This window comes from Natrix helvetica (genome assembly GCF_964273705.1).
Source record: "Natrix helvetica genome assembly, chromosome: 7".
Classification (NCBI taxonomy): domain Eukaryota; kingdom Metazoa; phylum Chordata; class Lepidosauria; order Squamata; family Natricidae; genus Natrix; species Natrix helvetica.
This window is the reverse complement of record NC_138558.1, coordinates 14,067,698-14,089,707: the sequence shown is the minus strand read 5'-3', so window position 1 is coordinate 14,089,707 and position 22,010 is coordinate 14,067,698. Positions and strand designations below refer to the sequence as shown.

At 40.5% G+C, this 22,010-nt stretch overlaps 1 protein-coding gene across 1 annotated transcript; it reads left to right on the top strand.

Annotated features, from left to right (window-relative positions):
* Positions 1-2,871: 2,871 nt before the first annotated feature.
* LOC309395589 (uncharacterized protein) lies at positions 2,872-21,871 on the top strand. Its single transcript, XM_081959982.1, has 12 exons — positions 2,872-2,939; positions 6,739-6,807; positions 8,417-8,485; positions 9,169-9,195; positions 9,854-9,934; positions 11,085-11,117; positions 11,453-11,488; positions 15,169-15,186; positions 17,467-17,520; positions 18,188-18,208; positions 20,570-20,595; positions 21,476-21,871. Exons 1-11 carry the CDS (start codon positions 2,880-2,882, stop codon positions 20,573-20,575), a joined length of 474 nt encoding a protein of 157 aa, XP_081816108.1. The 5' UTR covers positions 2,872-2,879; the 3' UTR covers positions 20,576-20,595; positions 21,476-21,871.
* Positions 21,872-22,010: the final 139 nt, after the last annotated feature.

The following is a 22,010-nucleotide window of genomic DNA, read 5'->3' as shown; positions in this document are numbered from 1 at the left end:
GCTGACATATCTAAGCAATCTTTAATCACAAAATGACAGGCTAATATGGCACTGTTATTCATAATTAGTGAAAGGTTTTTTTTTAACCTTGCTTCTTTTGTGGCCTCCCCACAGCAGAAAGAAAAGGTGAGAATAAGTGAACCCAACATTTGCTGGCTTTGTTCTCGAAACCAAGGGAATTCTAACATTTAATTTGCAAATTAAATTAAGGTCATTATACCATAAGGTAAAGGTAAAGGTTTCTCTTACACATATGTGCTAGTCATTCCCGACTCTAGAGGGCGGTGCTCATCTCTGTTTCAAAACCGAAGCGCCAGCGCTGTCCAAAGATGTCTCCATTGTCATGTGGCCAGTATGACTAAACAAAAAAGACGCATGGAACACGGTTACCTTCCCACCAAAAGTAGTTCCTATTTTTCTACTTGCAGTTTTTACGTGCTTTCGAACTGCTAGGTTGGCAGAAGCTGGGGCAAGTAATGAGAGCTCACTCCAGTATGCCGTGCTAGGGATTTGAACCATTGAACTGCCGACCTTTCTTATTGACAAGCTCAGCGTCTTAGCCACTGATATACCTATACAAAACCCTATACATTATAGGGTATTTTTTAGTCCATTCCTTACAAAATAGCACAAAGTAGTTGGGGAGATTAAATAACTATAGATTTGAAAATGTAATTCTGGGCAAGGATGAAAGAGAATTCTTGTTATGAAAATTAATAGCATTCTTTTTATATTGCTTTTACCATTGTTCTTGAATGACTAGGTTGAACTGAGTTAACAGTTTAGAAGTGACCAATGAACCAAGAGGTCAAGGACAAGGTCAAGATATATATATATACATATATATATATATATATGTGTGTGTGTGTGTTTGTGTTACAACCCCTGGTATGCCTTTATTTATTTATCAGCACAAATACAACATATGTGTGTGTGTGTGTGTGTGTGTGTGTGTGTGTGTGTGTGTGTGTTGTATTTGTACTGATAAATAAAAATATGGTTTTCTGCCTGCATGGTCTTCTGTGATGAGCCGAAGGACAGAAAGAGGGAGTAGTGAGCTTCCTCCCATATTTAGGCATACCAGGGGTTGTAACACAAATACATACATACATACATACATACATACATACATACATACATACATACATACACATACATACATACATACACACAGAAAGAGCTAGATACATCCGTTGAGCCATGCACATTTTTAATCTTTTGAACATTCTAATTTTATATTATGTTATGACATTATAAGCCAACCTGAGTCACTTGATAATAAAATGGGCAGCCTATACATTTGATAAATAAATATCCCATTGTCTTATCAATTTCCCACTTAAAGCAGGAGGTTGTCTGAACCATTTGACAGAAATGGTATAAGGTCTCCTGCTCGAGCAGGACTAGAAGACCTCCAAGATCCCTTCCAATTCTATTATTCTGTTTTTTACGGCTCTAATAGGACTCTTTGGGTACCAATTTTATGGTAGATAAAATCAGTTCAGAATAGAAGGGCATAATAAGGTCCAGTTACCAATGCAGTCTGTTTCTGTGGGTGCAATTCTTTTCCTTGATTTCTTTTGGCAAAGCACCATAGACCAGTCCTTCTTAAATAACTTAAATCCTTAAAAATCTCTATATAAAAAGGGGGTCTTCAAATTATACCCTGGATATTTCTAGCCATATTGAAAAAGACATAATTAATTAAATTCTTTTCACAACAAGTTTTGTGTCGAGATGAAACATTCCTCCAGGGATTTCTGTAAGTAAGTCACAAAACCCCAAATCCTTAACCCAACAGCTGTTTTCCAAGTTCTGATTCATGAAACCTATGATTATATTTTTAATAAATAAAGCCAGATCATCAGGACAGCATATAAATACTAGCTACTGAGAAAAGCCTCCTAGATCAAGCTGATTTCTTGGTTTTTCTGCTGGTGTTGATACAAAGCAAAGGTAAGACAAGGATTCTAGTATATTTTAGAATAAGCATCCAAATAAATTGGATATATTTTAATAGCTAATCTCTGTAGAATTACATTTTCTTTAGTTAGATTTAATGATTGTTTAAGATATGTTGACCTCAGTTCCAGATGAAACTTCCGATTCTTTCAGTCAGAGATCTGGTTGCTAAAATTAGAAATCTATAGCATTTGGTCACTTTGTTCAAACTTTTTGAAGTTTCCTGAATTGTCTATGCTGAATTTCAACCAATCCCAAAAAGAGACTAGTCGTAGCCTACCTATGATTTGTATGAGGGACCGAAAAAAAATTTCAACTACGGATAGCTACATTCAAAAACATTTTTAAAAAGTATTAAAATGACTAAAATTTGGTGAGAAAACCAACGTCTTGAGCTATTATGAGATGTTGGCAGTTTGGTTTCAAATCTTGTAAGGTTTTATTGAGATGACACCAAAATCTCATAAATTTTAGTGTTCTAATGCTGCAAGAAAAGACATGTTTTTGTACCTTCTTAGGATTCCTGATCATTTCTTTCAAAAGTGGAGTTGAATCTGCTGCGTTGTTGGAGGTAGCAGAGGATGCTTCTATGACTGTTTGATAATGCATAGAATGTAAAAAAAAAATCAGATAGCAATAGTAGTATTTCTAATATTAGCTATATCTAAAACTGAGTTTTACAGCAATCACTTTTACTGTTTGGTATTTCATAAAATGTACCCCCAAAAATCAGATATGAATGGTATTTCTACTACTAAGAACTACAACAAAGAACTGATTCAGAGGATATGGAAAAGAAAACAAATCAATTAATACATTAGTACCAATGAAGAAAAGAAGTGGCAAACTTTGGGAGCAACCAAAAGTAAAGAGTAACTTGAATTGTTCTGTTATATCATTTCAGTTTCCCTACCAACATGAAACTGTTGATTCTTGTTGCCTGCCTTCTGAATGTGGTACTCACAGTCCCTGTCCGGGTAAGTAAGAATTAAAGTGAAGACTACCTTAAGCTGATCTGAGCTCCTGGCGATTCCAAGAATAAATTGGGTAGCTTTAAGTTGAAGTAGCTTGTCATTGTCTTTTAGGTTGTTTCTTCAACTTCTTGCTCTAACCTACAACTTTGGGATTTCCCATTTAAGTTGTTCCTATGGGCATTGTTTCGTTAGTGAAGACTTTTTCAGCATGGCGCCTTTGCAAAATAAGGTAGTCCTCAATGTGTGACCACAACTGAGCTCCAAATTCCTGCTGCTAAGTGAATGTTAAATGAGTTTTGCTCCATTTTACGACTTTGCTTGCCACAGCTGTGGCATGAATCAATGCAATTGCTAAGTTAGCAACCTGGCTGTTAAGTGAATCTGGCTTCCCCATTGACTTTACTTGTCAGAAGGTCACAAAAGGGGATCAGATGACCCCGTGACCCTGCAACAGTCATAAATATGAGTCAGTTGCCAACCGTCCGAAGTTTGATCACATGACCATGGGATGCTACAACAATCGAAAGTGTAAAAAACGGTCATGTCACTTTTTTCCAGTGCCGCTGTAACTTTGAACAATCACTAAATGAAGGGTTGTAAGTTAAGGACTACCTATACTTACCCTACAATGCCAAGATTTCTCTTGGTCCTGTTGGTGGGAATTGTATTCCCAAGATGCCTGGTAGAAACCAGGTTAAGGAAGGTGGCACAAGAACAGCTTGATATTGTGATTGTCTCTGTATGATTAAAAAAATTATGGTTATTATTATTTTTATCCGCTGGAAAATGCAACGGAGGTTATCACAGCAATTTGGGCTTCTTGACCCAGTTCACTTTCCACCAAGTTAAAAAATAAAAACCATAATTGTGTTATGTATTACTTCATGTGAGAAAAAAACTCTGAACATGTTTAGATGTACACTTTATCTACTGTACATGTGAAAGTAACTCAGGGGTGTCCAAACTTGGGAACTTTATGACTTGTGGACTTCAACTCCCAGAATTCCCTGGCTGGGGAATTCTGGGAGTTGAAGTCCACCAAGTCTTACAAGTTCCCAAATTTGGACACCCCTGAAGTAAACCAACATTGGTAGGTTTTCCCTGATTCTGTATATAATGAGCGCTCTGTATCCTCACTTGGTGTTCAAAATATATGAATGCCCTAATCTAGTCATCAATGTTTTTAAACAGCATCTATATAAATGGATGGAATCCCGTAAAACTGGAGGCTAGATGGAAGAATTATGCTCCCCTCACAACTGACAAACCTGACATAGATGGCAAGACCAAAAAAGCCAAAATCCAACTAATTACAAGGATTTAACCTGGGGTAAAGATAGAGCCTTGAAAACCAGGATATTCCCTTAGGTCAACCTAATTTCCAGAACACCTGAAGGCAGAACTAGAAGCAATGGATGGAGACTAATCAAGGACAGAACTAATATAGGATCATTCCCACCTGAGTTTAGTGCACAAGATAATCTGCCATAATGTCCTACCTGTTAATGGCTACTTTTACTTCAACACAGGGGCTATCAAATAGATACAAGCTAAATGTAATCCGTTCTAATCTTGATTGCAGGAAAACCGATTTCAGCAATAGAGTAGTAAATACCCTCTACACCTGAGGGTAGAACAAGAGTAGTAAATACCCTCAAGGCACCTGAGGGTAGGACAAGAAGCAATGGGTGGAAACTAATCAAGGAGAGAAGCAACTTAGAACTGAGGAGAAACTTCCTGTCAGTTAGAACAATTAATCAGGGGAACAGCTTGCCTCCAGAAGTTGTGAATGCCCCAACACTGGAAGTCTTTAAGAAGATGTTGGATAGCCATATGTCTGAAACGGTATAGGGTTTCCTGCCTAGACAGGGGGTTGGACTAGAAGACCTCCAAGGTCCCTTCCAACTCTGCTATTGTATTGTATTGTAAATGTGTTGAACACCCTACCTGATCCTGTTGTTAGTTCCTCTAACCCCCATACCTTTTACCTTAAGCTGTCTACCGTGGACCTTACACATTGCTTAAGAGGTGCCTAAGGGGGGCATGTATAAGCGCAACTGCTTGCCTACCATCCCTGTCCTGCTGTCCCCATTTATATGTACTCATTTTATGTGTTTATGGCTATGTTTTGCTTATTTTTATCCATTTATTTGTGCCATTTTTTCATGTGTTTTCATATTTGTTTCCCTGTATTTGTTGACAAATAATAAATAAATAAATAAAAAAAATAAATAAAAAATAAATAAATAAATAAATAAATAAATAAATAAAATAAATAAATAAAATAGATAAATAGAAATAAGGGGAAATTTCCTGAACTTTAGAACAGTTAATCAGTGGAACATCTTGCCTTCAGAAGTTGTGGGTTAGTGTGTTTTAAAGAAGAAATTGGACAACCACTTGTCCGAAGTTCTGTGGGTCTCCTGCATGAGCTAGAAGACATCCAAGATCCCTTCCAACTCATGTTATTTTGTAAAGTATGAGTATCTGTGAACTCTGACTGCTGATCCTAAAGGCTACTCTTCTAATGAAGGATCAGGAATGGGGGCTGGACAAATAGTTTGCATATGGCATGTTGAGTTACTCTGAAGATTTAATTTGGGCAGTTAGGCTACAAGTTATGGTGAGTTAATTTAGGATAAGTCTCCTTGAAACACTTTCCCCCATAATAAATATTATTTCTCAATAATAACACTGAATTGCCTTTGCAGAGATAAATATTCAAATGCCTCATTCCCCATTTGTCTCTCATGAAAAAGTTTAGGACTACATTCTGGTAGGATCTCTAGCTAATTGCTCTCAATGGGAAACAGAAACGGATACTGCATTAAAATAAGGAGAGAAAGGAAATCGTTGGGTATGAGGATTGCATCTTATCCTTCCTCACCTCCACAATTATGTTATATCCATTGTACAGAATGAGATACATCTGCAAAAAATATATATCAGTATTTCTTAGAGCCTGAAAAGTCTTTGAGATTGTAATCAGAAATCATGGAAAAAACTGCAAAGAGTGTGGGATATCAATGACTACTCCATGCTTACTTGGATGTCAAGAGCATAATGATGTCGTATGGTGCTCTTCCCTTAGTGAACATTGATGGTGACATTTGATGAATGATACTAAGCTGCAGTTGTAGGCCTTTAATGGCTTTTCTTATTGAAGGACAGTTTTGGAGAATCAATGGAAAGACAAAGGCAGATCCTGAATAGGGAACAACATTGCATGACTTTCCCCTCCAAATATGAGAGATTGAGTAGACACATTGTGCTTGAATGATCTAGTTATCCTCCCCAAATTGAGATCAACCCCACAAGATTTATGAATCCTGTTAGATTGGGTAATGGATAGGCACACAAAGTCTTAACGGTAACAACAGCTCTTTATTAATTACAACAAGTGAGAACAATCCAGCGAAGGTTGAGTCTGACAGCAGCCCTTTTATAGGGAGCTGTCAGACCGTTCGACCAATAGGATTAAACCTCTGTTCCCGCCAGAACAGAGGACCTTGGTGGAAACCACTGTAGTTAGAACAAGTATCTAACAAATCCCTTCATACATTGGATGAAGCATTGGTCCAAAAAGGAAAATGAAAAAAGAAGGGAAAAAAACTATCCTTTTCTTCATCTTACAAATAGCATACCAATAGGTAGTGGTAGTGGTAGTGGTAGTGGTAGATTTTTTTCTTTTCTTTTGTGAACATAGAATGGATTTAATCCATATTCTTGAAAACAGGGAAGGGAGACCATTCTATTTTCCATCATTCTGGTTCTCTACTTACATTTTTTTTAATCCATGAAGGAAAGACACCCAACGAGAGTCACAAAGAAACCGGAAACAGAACATCATGGTGTCAGAAGACGTGTTGAGGTAAATCTCCCTTCCCTGACCAATTCCTATTTTGTCGCCAATGTGTGCGAGAATAAGTTTCACAATACTCCCGGGTTTTTTACATCAGGCATGTCCAATCCCTGAGCAGCTGGTATTGTGGCCCCCAGAAGAAAATATAAAAAATATATTAAAAAGGGAAGTTTGTTATATATTATGTATTGTGACCCCTTCACTCAATGCAGCTTAAGGAAGCCAAAAGATTGGACACCCATGTTGTGTGTTGTTTACCTCTAACTGGATTATGGGTTGAAAAAAGGAAAAAGAAATGAAGAAAATTGGGAAACCTGATAGGGAGAAATTCTTGAAGAATAGTTCTCAAAGAACTTTTCTCGCAATATGAAAGCAACAGTAATAGCACTTAGTCTTATATACTACTTCACGGTGCTTTATAGCCCTCTCTAACTAATGTACAGAGTGAGCATATTGCACCCAACAATCTGGGTCCTCATTTTATCAACCTTGAAAGGATGGAAATCTCCATCAACCTTGAGCTGGTGAGAATCGAACTACCAAACTGCAGGCAGCTGGCAGTCAGCAGAAGTAGCCTGCAGTGCCTATCAGGTATGGGGGCTGGACAAATAGATTGGATATGGTATGTTGAGTTACTCTGAAGATTTAGTTTGGACAGTTAGGCTACAAGTTATGGTGAGTTAATTTAGGATAAGTCTCCTTGAAACACTTTCCCCCATAATAATTATTATTTCTCAATAATAACACTGAATTGCCTTTGCAGAGATAAATATTCAAATGCCTCATTCCCCATTTGTCTCTCATGAAAAAGTTTAGGACTACATTCTGGTAGAATCTCTAGCTAGTTGCTCTCAATAGGAAACAGAAACGGATACTGCATTAAAATAAGGAGAGGAATGAATTGTTGGGTATGAGGATTGTATCTTATCCTTCCTCACCTCCGCAATTATGTTATATCCATTGTACAGAATGAGATACATCTGCAAAAAAATATATCAGTATTTCTTAGAGCCTGAAAAGTCTTTGAGGTTGCAATCAGAAATCATGGAAAAAACTACAAAGAGTGTGGGATATCAATGACTACTCCATGCTTACTTGGATGTCAAGAGCATAATGATGTCGTATGGTGCTCTTCCCTTAGTGGACATTGATGGTGACATTTGATGAATGATACTAAGCTGCAGTTGTAGGCCTTTAATGGCTCTTCTTATTGAAGGAAAGTTTTGGAGAACCACTGGAAAGACAAAGGCAGATCCTGAATAGGGAACAACGTTGCATTAATTTCCCCTCCAAATATGAGAGATCGAGTTGACACATTGTGCTTGAATGATCTAGTTATCCTCCCCAAAATGAGATCAACTCCACAAGATTTATGAATCCCTTCGTACATTGGATGAAGCATTGGTCCAAAAAGGAAAATGAAAAAAGAAGGGGAAAAAACTATCCTTTTCTTCATCTTACAAATAGCATACCAATAGGTAGTGGTAGTGGTAGATGTTTTTTTTTTCTTTTGTGAACATAGAATGGATTTAATCCATATTCTTGAAAACAGGGAAGGGAGACCATTCTATTTTCCATTATTCTGGTTCTCTACTTACATTTTTTTTAATCCATGAAGGAAAGACACCCAACAAGAGTCACAAAGAAACCGGAAACAGAACATCATGGTGTCAGAAGACGTGTTGAGGTAAATTTCCCTTCCCTGACCAATTCCTATTTTGTCACCAATGTGTGTGAGAATAAGTTTCACAATACTCCCGGGTTTTTTACATCAGGCATGTCCAATCCCTGAACAGCTGGTATTGTGGCCCCACAAGAACATATAAAAATATAATAAAAAGGGAAGTTTGTTACATATTATGTATTTTATATATAGTCCAAGAGTGACCCCTTCACTCAATGCAGCTTAGGGAAGCCAAAAGATTGGACACCCATGTTGTGTGTTGTTCACCTCTAACTGGATTATGGGTTGAAAAAAGGAAAAAGAAATGAAGAAAATTGGGAAACCTGATAGGGAGAAATTCTTGAAGAATAGTTCTCAAAGACCTTTTCTCGCAATATGAAAGGAATAGTAATAGCACTTAGTCTTATATACTGCTTCACAGTGCTTTATAGCCCTCTCTAAGTGATGTACAGAGTGAGCATATTGCACCCAACAATCTGGGTCCTCATTTTATCGACCTTGAAAGGATGGAAATCTCAATCAACCTTGAGCTGGTGAGAATCGAACTACCAAACTGCAGGCAGCTGGCAGTCAGCAGAAGTAGCCTGCAGTACTGCATTCTAACCACTGCGCCACCATGTTCTAGTGTCTAATCTAGCACTGTTTCCCAAAAGCTAAGTTCTAACTCTATTTTACTCTTTTCACAGAGATCAGCAAGTGCATCCAGTGAACTGGTAAATTATTTCTTTACTATAATTTCCTAACAGCTAATGCATTGGGGTTAGATGAACATATACCCTGTAATGACTCCTCAGTTGGGACTATGAAATAGGACATGCAGAGAGAAAACACCATCTAGTGGCCATCAAATTTGAAGATAATGTCTTATAGCTTATTCTCTGAATAAATCTGAAAGGATTTTTAGGATAACATAAATGTATTTTTATCCTATCTAATAGAACATTAGCACAGGGCATACAGCTTTTTCTCTTTCAAACAGAGAAAAGTCTTTCTTTTTCTTTCTTTCTTTCTTTCTTTCTTTCTTTCTTTCTTTCTTTCTTTCTTTCTTTCTCTTCCTTCCTTCCTTCCTTCCTTCCTTTTTTTTAAAAAAAGTACCAACAGAACAGTGAAATTATCTCAGGGACCAGTCTTAGATTTCAGGAGAAGAGATGGCAAAGATGTAGAGCAGAGGTGGGGAACGATGGCCCCTTTATGACTTGTGGACTTCAACTCCCAGAATTCCTGAGCCACCCATTCTTTTCTGTCTGGAGAATTCTGGGAGTTGAAGTTCATACATCTTCAAGTTGCCAAGGTTAAGAAGACTGCTCTAGAATCCTGTAGCATCCCTAACACATTGAGAAGGATGAAAATGGTGCTGTTATATTTCCACAGCGCATGACTCGCTTCCAACTCCCTCGACAGCAGCAAGCAGATGTGCCTATAGGGATGAACATACCTCCTATACAAATACCGGTAACACCATCACCATCTTTCCATTGCAATGACATAAGTTGTACTTAACAAAACAGAAGAATCTACTTCCATGCTCAAAGATGTTTCACGCATTACAGATGACAAAGGCTACTAGTGACAGCAGGATGTTCTGTGATGATCTTAGCAGATCAAGGGCGGGATTCTTCAGACCACCATGCAAATAGAGCCTGCCATGTTTTCTAATTTAGCCTTCCCCATTGCATTTGAGAGCCTGCTTCTTTTGTAGGCCTTTTCAGCTAAGAGCTGCCAATCCAGACGCTTTGACCATATTCATAAGGAAAGGTTCCTGTCCAGGGACAGATGATTCAGAAGGTCTAATTACAGAAAAGCAGGTGTCCACTGACCAATGGCCCACAATTTGGGATCTGAGGTCCACTCCATGAGTATGCTAAGATTTGTACTTCATTGCTATCGCTAGATGGCATTGTAATATCAAGGAACAGACGCTGATCAGGTTCGTGATAATGTTTCCAAATCAGATTCCATCTGTACTGCGAAGGAGGATGGAGGAGAGAGATGGAGAAATTGCTCAGCATTTTGCTAAGCAGTGTTTTTTGGGGAATTTGTAAGCATCTTATCTGACAGCATGTATTCAACTACCATTACTCTGGTGGGCAGAGACAGCATTGATGGCCAATTAAATAGAATAGTTGACCAATGAACGTTGTTGTGTATGAAGAAAAATACAGCTAGTCCTTGACTTAAGACTACAATTGAGCCCAAAATTTCTGTTGCTAAGTGAGAAATTTGTTAAGTGAGTTTTACCACTTTTTTACCACATTTGTTAAGTGAATCACTGTAGTTCTTAAATTAGCAACACGGTTGTTAAGTGAAGCTGGTTCCCCATTGACCTTCTAATTGTCAGAAGGTTACAAAAGAGGGGGCCACACGACTTCGGGGCATTGCAACAGTCATAAATTTGAGCCCGTTCTCAAGCATCCGAATGTAAATAATGTGACGATGGGGGATGCAGCAACGGTCATAAGTGTGAAAAATGGACATCAGTAGCTTTTTTCAGTGCCGTTGCAATGGTCAGTAAAGGAATTATTTGTAAGTCAATGGCTTCTAAGTTCTATTGTATGCTCTTGTGTCTTATATGACTGATTTCTATATTCATTTGATCTTACAGGTTCCTATACCAGTTCCTCTTGACCCAACTGCGGTATGAGATAATGCATTGTGGGGGTGGGGGTGGGAGGGAGAAAGGATCAGATGAGAATCTTTCACCAGGTTCAAAACTGTGCCACCCAAATCACACGACTTTCAACAATTGACGGGTTAAACATGATAATTATTGTTAAATTTTATGGAATTGCTCCTCAAAGGATCTAGAAAGACAATGCCATTTCCTATCTCTTTGCCCACCCCGCGTGGCACAATTCATATATGCAAAAAAAAAATGTAGCATTCAGAACAAAAGGGTAGCATGGCTTAAATCAGAGGGGCATAGCAGTAGGAGGCATACTGAACTGACTGGGGTGTATCTGTTTTCTTTAGATAAATGCAGCTGGAATGCCGATAGCTCAATACCTAGTAAGACCATTTCTCATTATTCATTTTGCATTGTTTCTGTCTAGGCTGGCAGGGTAGAAAAGTTAAGCATTTCTGCCTTGCAAACTTATAACAATCTGCTACAAAAACCTGAGTAGATTTGCAGTACAGTCAAGTCTTTTCCTTAAACAAGCTTGAGTATGCTGTAGACCTGGGTCTCCAACCTTGGTAACTTTAAGACCTGTGAACTTCAACTCTAACCAGCCATCCTGGCAGAGGAATTCTGGGAGTTGAAGTCCACAGGTCTTAAAGATGCCAAGATTGGACACCCATTCCACAATTCGTTTTACTTCCCTGTTTTACATCTTCTCCAGTGTGTCAAAAGTACAACACTGCTGTCTCAACAATTCAAGAGGAGACCAAGCTGAAAAAGCAGGGGCCATAAACCCTTCCACATTGTACAATGGAAGTTCCCAGGCTCCTTGAATAGAGAAAATAATTCACCAAAACCAGGGTGAAGATGGGCAGAAAATAGTTAACTCTTCCCTCTTCGGGTTGAATTTTCATTGGAATAATTTCCACATAACTCATATCAAAAAAATTAAATTAGTTAATATAAAATACAAAGGGGGAAAAATTCCACATAACTCATGACCATAGAGGGAAGGATTTAATCCTTCTAATTAAGCACTTAGTATTGCATATGTCTAAACTCATACAGAGCCTTCTCTATCTCTATAGAGATTTGCTTCCGGGTCCAACTCAAGGTGCTGGTTGTCACCTTCACAGCCCTACATGGCCTTGGATCAGGTTATTTGAAGGACTGCCTTTTCCCCTGTCAAACAACTACCCGACCCACCAGAGCGGGGAGGCAGGGAATGCTACGGGGCCCCCCTCTCCTAAGGAGATTCATCTAGCAGGACCAAGAAGAAGGGCCTTCTCCGTGGTGGCTCCCTGCTTGGAACATCATCCCTGCAGAGATAAGATTGGCCCCACTTTGACACTGTTGCTCAAGGTTCTGAAGACCTGGTTTGCCAATGGGGCTGGGGAACCCTGGAGTGGGATGGAGTGATGGATCCCATCAAATGGCTCATTTGACTGTTATCACCAGAGGGGTGTGGGGTATTGCTTTTTATTGTTTTCATCAGTGGCTGGTGAGGCTGGTGACGTCATCAGGAAGGCGGGGAATGGGACCACGTGTGCTGGAGGCTGAGGCTGCCTCAGCCTCCAGCACACATGATCCCATTCCCCATCATCTGGGAGCGCCGACAACATTTCTGCCTCCGCAGCTCGCGGGTGCGGACGGACGGAGGTAGCCAGAGTGGCGCCGAGGCAGTCCAGCGGGCAAGCGACCGAGGATCAGGCAGCCTGATCCTCCATCACTCCCTCGCTCGCTCTTTTGTCTGCCCGGACCGCCTCGGCGTCGCTCTGGCTACCTCCGTCTGTCCGCGCCCGCAAGCTGCGAAGGCAGAAATGTTGTTGGCGCTTCTGGCTTGGTGCTTCCAGGAGCAATGTGAGATCTCAGCTGGAAGCACCAAGCCAGTGAAGATACTTCCAATTCTACGCGGGGGAAAACCCGAACAACCAAAGACATACATACAAACACCCGCGAAAACCTCAGAAAACATATATATATATATATATATATATATATATATATATATATATATATATATATATATATATATATATATATATATATATATATATATATATATATATATATATATATATATATATATATATATATATATATATATATATATATATATATATGCTGGTTTTGTTGTATTCGGGTCTTTTCCCGTGTAAGGTTGAGATTGTCTTTGCAACGTTTCGGCAGGATCTCACCTGCCATCTTCAAGCAATGTGGGCTTAAAAAAGCCCACATTTTTAAGCCCACATTGCTTGAAGATGGCAGGTGAGATCCTGCCGAAACGTTGCAAAGACAATCTCAACCTTACATGGGAAAAGACCCGAATACAACAAAACCAGCATACCTACACCCGTGAAAATCTACGAATATATATATATATATATATATATATATATATATATATGTATGTATGTATGTATGTATGTATGTATGTATGTATGTATGTATGTATGTATGTATGTATGTATACACACACACACACATACATACATACATATACATATACATATACATATACATATACATATATAGTATATAATATTATATACTATTATTTCATGAAGAGAGGTGAGGCTCTGCCTCCCCTGCCTCCCCTGACCGCACGTCCCTGGTTTTCATAGCAATAGCACTTAGACGCAAAGGGGGTTTTTAAGGAGGCAATTGAATTTTCTTGTTTTTTCCTTGAAGACGTTTCACTGCTCATCTAAGACGCTTCTTCAGCTCTGATTGGATGGTAGGGAATGGAAGGATGAGTCTGGGTTGTCTGCATCTCAAACTGAAGCGCAAATGGTTCCTGTAATCTGACTCCTCCCCAGACTCACAGACTCATCCCCAATAGCCTTGCGCCTGTCTTCCGCAGTGAAGGGACATAGGGCAGAAAACATCCTGCAGCCAAGAAGGCTCCAAACTCATTTGCACTAATCAGCTGACCCTAAGAATGCAGGTGAACCTGTCAATGGCCTCAATGACTCTCTAAAAGGATGCAAATGACCAGCTGTCTGCAAGGAATATAAATCCATCAATTCCCCAGAGATGAAGAAGCTTCTTGGATGAGAAGCGAAATGTCTTCAAAGAAAAACCAGAAAGTCCAGTTGCATGTGGAAAAAAGCACCTTTAGGACAACCATGGCCTGGATGACTGAGAATCTCCATAGACACAACCACTCAGACACTCTATGAGCAGTTTACAATGTCAGCATATTGCAGGGGTGTCCAAACTTGGCAACTTTAAGACTTGTGGACTTCAACTCCCAGAATTCCCCAGCCAGCAGAGCTGGCTGGGGAATTCTGGGAGTTGAAGTCCACAAGTCTTAAAGTTGCCAAGTTTGGACACCCCTGGCATATTGCCTCCAACAATCTTACATTGGGTTTTTATCCTTGTAAGTTCCCTGGAGTCACTGAGAAGTAAATTGGGTGTCCATATACATTTTCTTAAAGAAATAAATAACAATTATCATCTCACAAGACAGATTTTCCAAAAAGGGGCACAGAGCGGAGGGTAAGATCCATCTTAGCTAAAGCAAATTACCAGGGCTAAGTGAAGTACAAATATAATGAGACCATAGTCTTGACAAGATTGTATACCTGCACAGGTGAAGAGGTGGTTTCCTTGTTATTTACACTTTCCCAAGCTGAAACTTGGCCTGACAACAAAAACAACACCCATTCATTTTAATAAGTTCAGTAACATAGTAAGAATTTAAATTTGAAGAGGCAACTCAGGATAAATTGAAAAGTATTTCTTCCATAAGATTAGAGATGCCAAGTTTCTGCAAAGACAATTAAACCCCACAAAATTCACACGGCATCTCAGCAATATGTATATGGGAGGTGATTATATTTGTCTGAAATAGTACTGTATAGGGTGAAAAGGTATATTTTAACAGGGTAAAAGGGTATATTTGCCTGGAATGATATAAGGTCTCCTGCTTGAGCAGGGGTTGGACTAGAAGACCTCCAAGGTCCCTTCCAATTCTGTTATTCTGAATGTGAATGTTTGTGCGTGGTCCTATTTCATGTGATATGGAATTTCCCCCCCCCCCTTTTTTTCCCCTGCTCTCCTCTAGGTTCCAGCACCTGCTCAGGTAAGACCGATGCTCTTCATTCAGTCATTTTTCAATCGTTAAGTTCTGAAGGCCATTTTACTGGGGGTCCTGAAGTCTGGTCGTCTTTTTAAGAACAGTGTGACTTCTATTGTAATTGTCAAAACACTACTCTTTGTGTGTGTGTGTGTGTGTGTGTGTGTGTGTGTGTGTGTGTGTTGCTAGATTGCTCAGGCAGCTGAGGACCAGCTATTTGGGGAGGTGGGGGGAGCAGCCTCATATTATCTCTTGGCCCATATGCCAAAGTGTCTTCATAGATTCTTTTGTGGTAGAGATCCAGTCATATAGGGTGAATCCAGGGGCATTTGCTGTACCATCTAAGCTTGTCTGAAACTCTCTCATATATTTCAAGACCCTTGCATTGCCATTCAAAGCAGTGACTAGTTTGTGCTACAGGTGTCAGCATTCCAAATATCATCCAAAATTAAATCAGAGCCCAAGGCAAAGTATGCCTCAAAGTTCCAATTTATTAAGAGAGCCATGTTGGCACCTTTGGGAAATCCTGAATCTGAAAGCTTCCTGAGTTTTCCACCCAGTTGAAAGTTCAAGATCTTGCCCCCACACCCACAAGTCCATCACATGGTCCAATCTTCCATTGCCAAGTTGGCAGTTCCACCCATCCAGTTCCGGTCAGGTGCAGAGGTGCAAAGACAAAGGATGACTTTGTGCTTCTAGAAAGGATTTTTTTTTAATTTTGACGACAAGACATTCTACTCCTTACTATTCCCCCTCCCAATTCCCCACTAATGAAACAGCCCAATAATAGAGAGTGTGGCAGGCCAAAGATCCTAAAAGGAACTGGCTGCAGGCCTGACAGCAGGGGTGAAATCCTCCCAGTTCGGCCCGGTTCGGCTGAACCAGTAGGGAGGATTGTCCTTGGTTCTGTGAACCGGCAGTAAAAAAAAAAAAAGCTTCCAAGGGTTGTGTGACTCAGCTGTGAGCCGCGCAATTGTCGGAAGTTTTCTTTCCCCACTTTTTAAAGCAATTTTTTCCTGCCTATTCGCCAGAACCAGCAGGAAAAAAATGCTTGAAAAAGTGAAAAAAAAGTTGGCCATGCCCACCCAGTCACATGACCCTCCCCCCAAAGCCACACCCACAGAACCGGGGGGGGGGAATTAAATTTCACCACTGTTGTGCTGTTATTATTGTTGTATTATATTTATAGTTTGTCTACCCCAGTGGTGGGTTGTAGGCAGTACACCCCGGTACAGGTGTACTGGTGCCTGCCGGGAGCACCGGGTACCATTCCGGTGCTCCAGAGGGCCCACCTGCCCATCCATCGTCCTTACCTGTATTTGAGCTCTTTGGCACTTCCGCGCACCAACGCGACGCTCCGTTGAGCAGCTGGAGCATCGCGGAGATGTCGCAGAGTGTCACAGGAGGTGAGGATGCATGTGTGCACTGCGCGCATTCATGTGGTGGCTGCCAGACCCGTTGCACCGTACCAGTTGCAACAGGATCCGGAACCCACCACTGGTCTACCCTGACAGGCCAAAGCAACTTTCATGTGTAGTGATGGGACGTGTCTTCCTTCTACAATGTAGTTAGGTAGGCTGGGCTATATCAAGGCTCCCAAATTTGGGCTTTGTGGAAGCTTTTCAACCAAGCCGTTTTGAGTGCGTAGCTTGTCCTATGTGTGCACAAGAGAGCTCAACAGGAGAGTGAAGCCACTTTTGTTGACTGCCCTTCTGTCTAGACACTCTCCGACCTTTTAATGTGGCATTTCTTTACACCACTTTTTCTAAGACTTAACAGACACCCTTGCTTGGAGTTTCTCAGACTTGAGGTTAGGCAACAATTTACAGCTAATCCTCAATTTACACCATTTGTATCGTCCTAAATGTTACAGCAGCACTGAACAAAGGGCCCAGCCTTTACACAGGAAAGGGGCTTCGGACCAGGGGTAAAATGCTACCAGTTCGTGTTGGTTCACCTGAACCAGTAGTTTAAAAATGCTTAAAACGTAAAAAAAAAGTTGCGACAATTAGCTGTGCGATAATCACCGGTGCTGTGGGATTTATATTCTCTAGAAAGCAGAAAATCCTGCTTTCTAAATTGTGTGGCACAACTGTCGTCCCGTCCCCCCCCCCCCCCCGCTGTTCTAGCTTCCTAGCACCTGCAGGCCACTGAATCAGACCAGTAGCAGACTTCAGAGCATTTCATCCCTGCTTCAGAGGATTAATTAAACCCTGTTATGGGAATTCAAAGTACTATACTGATTTTGTGTTTCTTATCTTCCTTTGTCCTTCTGTCTCTTTTTAGTTTTACCCTGGATTTCCCGGAATGGCGGTAAGATCTGCATTCCAGCATATTCAGGTTACTAAAATCCAAGATTCTACTCAGACAATGTCATATTATCCAATGGTCCAATGGGTAGGACCGACTTTGTAGTTAGGAATGAAGGATATCCAACAAAGATATGGAGAAAGGAAGGCGAATTTTTTTAAAAAAACATGAGACGACTAAATTTCTCAAGTGCAAATTCTTCCGCATAGGTTTTTGGGCCCATCTCCAGCCGAAAAGACATTTGGTCCAAAACACTACAGAGCCTCAGTTCCAAATTAATGGTAATCCTTTCTAGACCACATGGCTATTTTTCACATAGTGTCCTTGACATCATTTCCTTCTCTCCTAAACATACCTACAGTTTTGGGAGAGCTAATTGGCCTTTTTAAAAATTATTTTGAGTGTCCTCAGGACCTCCAGATGGTTCAAACATGGTATAGCACCCTGATTCCTTCCTTAGTATTTACGGTAGTACTATGAAACAGGTGGAGGACTAGTCAGTGGTATGATGAGGAAAGTATTTAATTAGAAGAGACTTTCACAAGAGGAAAATGCAGGGTGCACAGCTGTTGAGAACTGACACTCCCAGTAGTGCATATTTGTCAGTTTTGTAAGGGAGTGGAATGCAGATCAACCATATTACTTAGCTTACTATTAAAGACTTGCTGTAATAATCTAATATTTATTCTGTTCCTAGGGCTTTCCACCTCTCCTAGGGGTAAGTAGTTTATGTTGTTTTATGTACATAAAACTCACTTTCCTGTCCTCATCCAGCTTAAACAGTGCTAGAAATGCAGATTCCTGACCATATAATAATCATTCCATCCCATCTCCTACTTCCCCTACTGAAGCAAGTGCTTTCCATGCAGCTTTATGGTAGAGGTAGTCCTCTACTTATGCCCACAGTTGGGTCAGTTGCTAAGAAAGCTAAGCGAGTTCTGCCCAATTTTAGTACTTTTTTGTTTTTCACCATTGCTGTTAAGCACATATTGCAGTTGTTAAGTGAATTGCGTGGTTCTTATCTGGATTCAGCTTTGCTCATTGACTGTACTTGGAAACCAACTTCACATAGTGATCACATGCCACCCGGATATTTCAGCCGTCATAACCACATGCTAGTTGCCAAGCAGCCAAATTTTAATCACGTGGTTGTGGGGATGTTGTGATGGTCATGCAAGGACCAGTCATAAATCACTTTTTCAGTGCTGTTGTAACCTTGAACACTGGCTGAATGAATAAATAGTTCTGGTAGCAGAACAATGATATCTTCCCAGCATTACCATAATCAGTGGACATTTGTATGCAGGAAAAGTGATGTCTGGAAGGCCAGTAATTTTGCCCTTGTACCAACAGCTGAGACTTTTCTAGACCATGGCCAGACACAGAATAATACTAGATTTGGAAGGGATCCTGGAGGTCTTCTAGTCCAGCCCCCTGCTCAGGCAGGAAACGCTATACCATTTCAGACAAATGGTCGTCCAATCTCTTCTTTAAAACTCCCAGTGTCGGAGACTTTCACAACCTCTGGAGGAAGTTGCCCCGCTGGTTGTGCAGTGTCTTTTTGAAAACCTCCAGTAATGGAGCACCCACAACTAATGAAGGCAACAACTCTAGTGCAACAACTTGTACTAAAAATATAGGGTGGGGTTAGAAGCTAGCAACGTATTCCTCTGAAAATATGAAGCCAGAGAACTTTAGTATTAGTTCTGACTTAATGGCAATGTGTACACTCTTGACCTAGGAGCAATGATTGGTGCTTGGTTTTCCTTACCAATGCTCTGAGATCAGGAGGGGCATTCTTTGGGGGAAGGAGGGAGGGAGGACTGGGAAATGAAAATGGGGGGCAATGCCCCAATTTTGCAAGCATCCTTTTAGTTCTTATGGCGCTTATTGAATATTGTAATAATAAAACCACTCACAGCTTAATTTCTGAAGTCTCAGGCAGGAGAGGGTTAAAACCTGTAGACCAGCGATGGCGAACCTTTTTTGGCTCGCGTGCCACAAGTGGAGGGAGTGCAGGGGGGTCGAGTGTGGGCGTGCCACACCCATAATGCAACGCGTGACACCCCCCCCAGTGCGCATGCGTGCACAACGCATGACCCACCCCATTTTTACATGTTTTTTTTCGCCCACCACAGGCTCCAGGGGCTTTATAGGAGCCTGGGGAGGGCGAAAAGAGCGGACGGTCCCTGAAGCCTTCAGAGCGCTTAAAACCACCCTCTGAGCAAACCGGAAGTGACTTCCAGATTGCTCGGAGGGTCGTTTTAAGCGCTCCGAAGGCATCAGGGAAGCCTCGGACGGTCCCTGAAGCCTTCGGAGCGCTTAAAACCACCCTCCGAGCAAACCGGAAGTCACTTCTGGTTTGCTCGGAGGGTGGTTTTAAGCATTCCGAAGGCTTCAAGAACGGTCCCTGAAGCCTCCGGGGGAGCGGGGGGGGCTCTTTTCGCCCTCCCCAGGCTCCTATAAAGCCTCTGGAGCCTGGGGAAGGCGAAAAATAGCTTTTAAAAAGGTGAACTCAGCTGGCCAGCGCTCGCATGCGCGCTGGCCAGCTGACAGGGCAGCGCCTCGCGTGCCCTGACAAATGGCTCCGCGTGCCACTTGTGGCATGCGTGCCATAGGTTCGCCATCACTGCTGTAGACTATTAGGGCATGCAACCCAAGCATTTGCTTAATAGCACTTCCATAGCATCTTTCCATAAATGCAAAATGCAAACCGGCCTTCTCCAACCAGGTGTCTTCCCAAATGGCTTGGATGAGAAACCCTAACTGTGCCACAGAGCATCCCGGCTTGGGGAAAGCTAATCGCTTGGAAGATCTTCCTGGACCTCATCAGCTATGACCATAGCATCCAGGTGAAGCTCTCCCAGCACCCCACCCCCACCCCCCCACCTGCCTACCATCTCAAACAGGGAGCTGTGGTTTCAGTTTTCAAAACAGAGAGAGATTCTTAGTAAGGATTGTGGAACATAAAGATAGGATGTTGTTTTACCTAAGGAGCATTTATTTAAGACAGTGAAAGCTAATCTATATGTTGACCATTCCTATGAGAAATTTAAAAATACTTTTTTTTCCCCAACAGAAATAGAATCCTTATAGATGATCTTGGTATGCATCAAGTCCTTTTTGGTATTCTATTATATTCTTTGGTTATTCTATTAAATGTTTGTGGTCCACAAGATTTGACACCAAACTTATAATTGGGAAAGGTGTCATTTTTATGAATCTATCTATCATCTATCTATCTATCTATCTATCTATCTATCTATCTATCTATCTATCTATCTATCTATCTATCATCTATCTCTATCTATCTATCTATCATCTATCATCTCTCTCATCTGTCTCTCTTAATCTAATCCAATTCTATCTATCTATCATCTATCTATCATCTATCTATCTATCTATCTATCTATCTATCATCTATCTATCTATCTATCTATCTATCTATCATCACTATTGTTTGTGAAGGCAATCAAAGCATATAGCATTAAATCTCAAGAATTTGCTTCAATGCAGTACTCCACTGCAAAATATGCAACATAGATACCTTACGAGTAACCCCAGAAATTTTGTCCAGCTCTAATTGTAGGTGCCAGAAATTGAACCTGATGCCTTGTGCATGCTCCACATTGAGTAGTACTCCAGCCTTATAATGGCTAGGCATGTAACCCAACCTGCTTCGCCTTCATCCCATTGCCCATCACTGCTTCTTTCAACTGCAGTGAAGTTATACTTAAATGTCTGAGCATTCAGTTCTCATAATCCATTACTCAATTCTGGAATTCAAAGTCCAATCCATCTGAAAAACACCAGTAAAAGTATTCCAGAATTGCTTATTTGTTGTACATATTATATATATATCATGTGTCACGGGGGAAACTATACCTATAATTTGGAACTGTGCACAAAAACGTTTGCTATCTAGTTGCGGCATTACAAAACTCAACACTTGCTCAACTATAAAATCTTTTTTTTATTCCTACAGGTGATAAGGAAAGTGTGAGAGAGATCATCCAAGACGACTTATCTATTACTAATTTCTTGCTACAGTTGCCAAACCACAGCTTTAATGCATTCTAAATGTCGTATTTACTCTAAATGTTATTAAGAAACTATCTTCATTTCATTGATAACCATGTACGTTTCTATTGTGAAGTTATGTTTTGAATGATATGTAAAACCATCTAATATAAGGCAATGATAGCCTTGGTAAAGTACTGAATTCTCTTTCTCAATCTTAAACGTATGGAGTTTTTTTTAAAAGAAACCATAAGCTTTGATTTGCCAATTTAGCTGATTTCATTTTACTGAAATGTCTCACGGCTTCCAAGCTAATATATTTTGTTGGGTTAATTGCACAAACGCATTACCTTTCTAATAAAAAAAACGCCTAAGTAAATAATACAAACCAGTGTAATACATTTTTGTTTGTGGAACTGAAATGAGCATCATTTCTTCTCTCTGAAGCAAAAACAAATGTTCTCGTTTTTTAGTTTGCATATTTTTACTGCTCCTGTTCC

Bases quoted from the DNA above. Each gene is read 5' to 3' on its own strand.
- LOC309395589 (XM_081959982.1), top strand. From the start codon at position 2,880: ATGAAACTGTTGATTCTTGTTGCCTGCCTTCTGAATGTGGTACTCACA. The intron at 11,118-11,452 runs GTATGAGATAAT...TGTTTTCTTTAG, and splicing joins TTCCTCTTGACCCAACTGCG to ATAAATGCAGCTGGAATGCC. The intron at 17,521-18,187 runs GTTACTAAAATC...TTCTGTTCCTAG, and splicing joins CTGCATTCCAGCATATTCAG to GGCTTTCCACCTCTCCTAGG.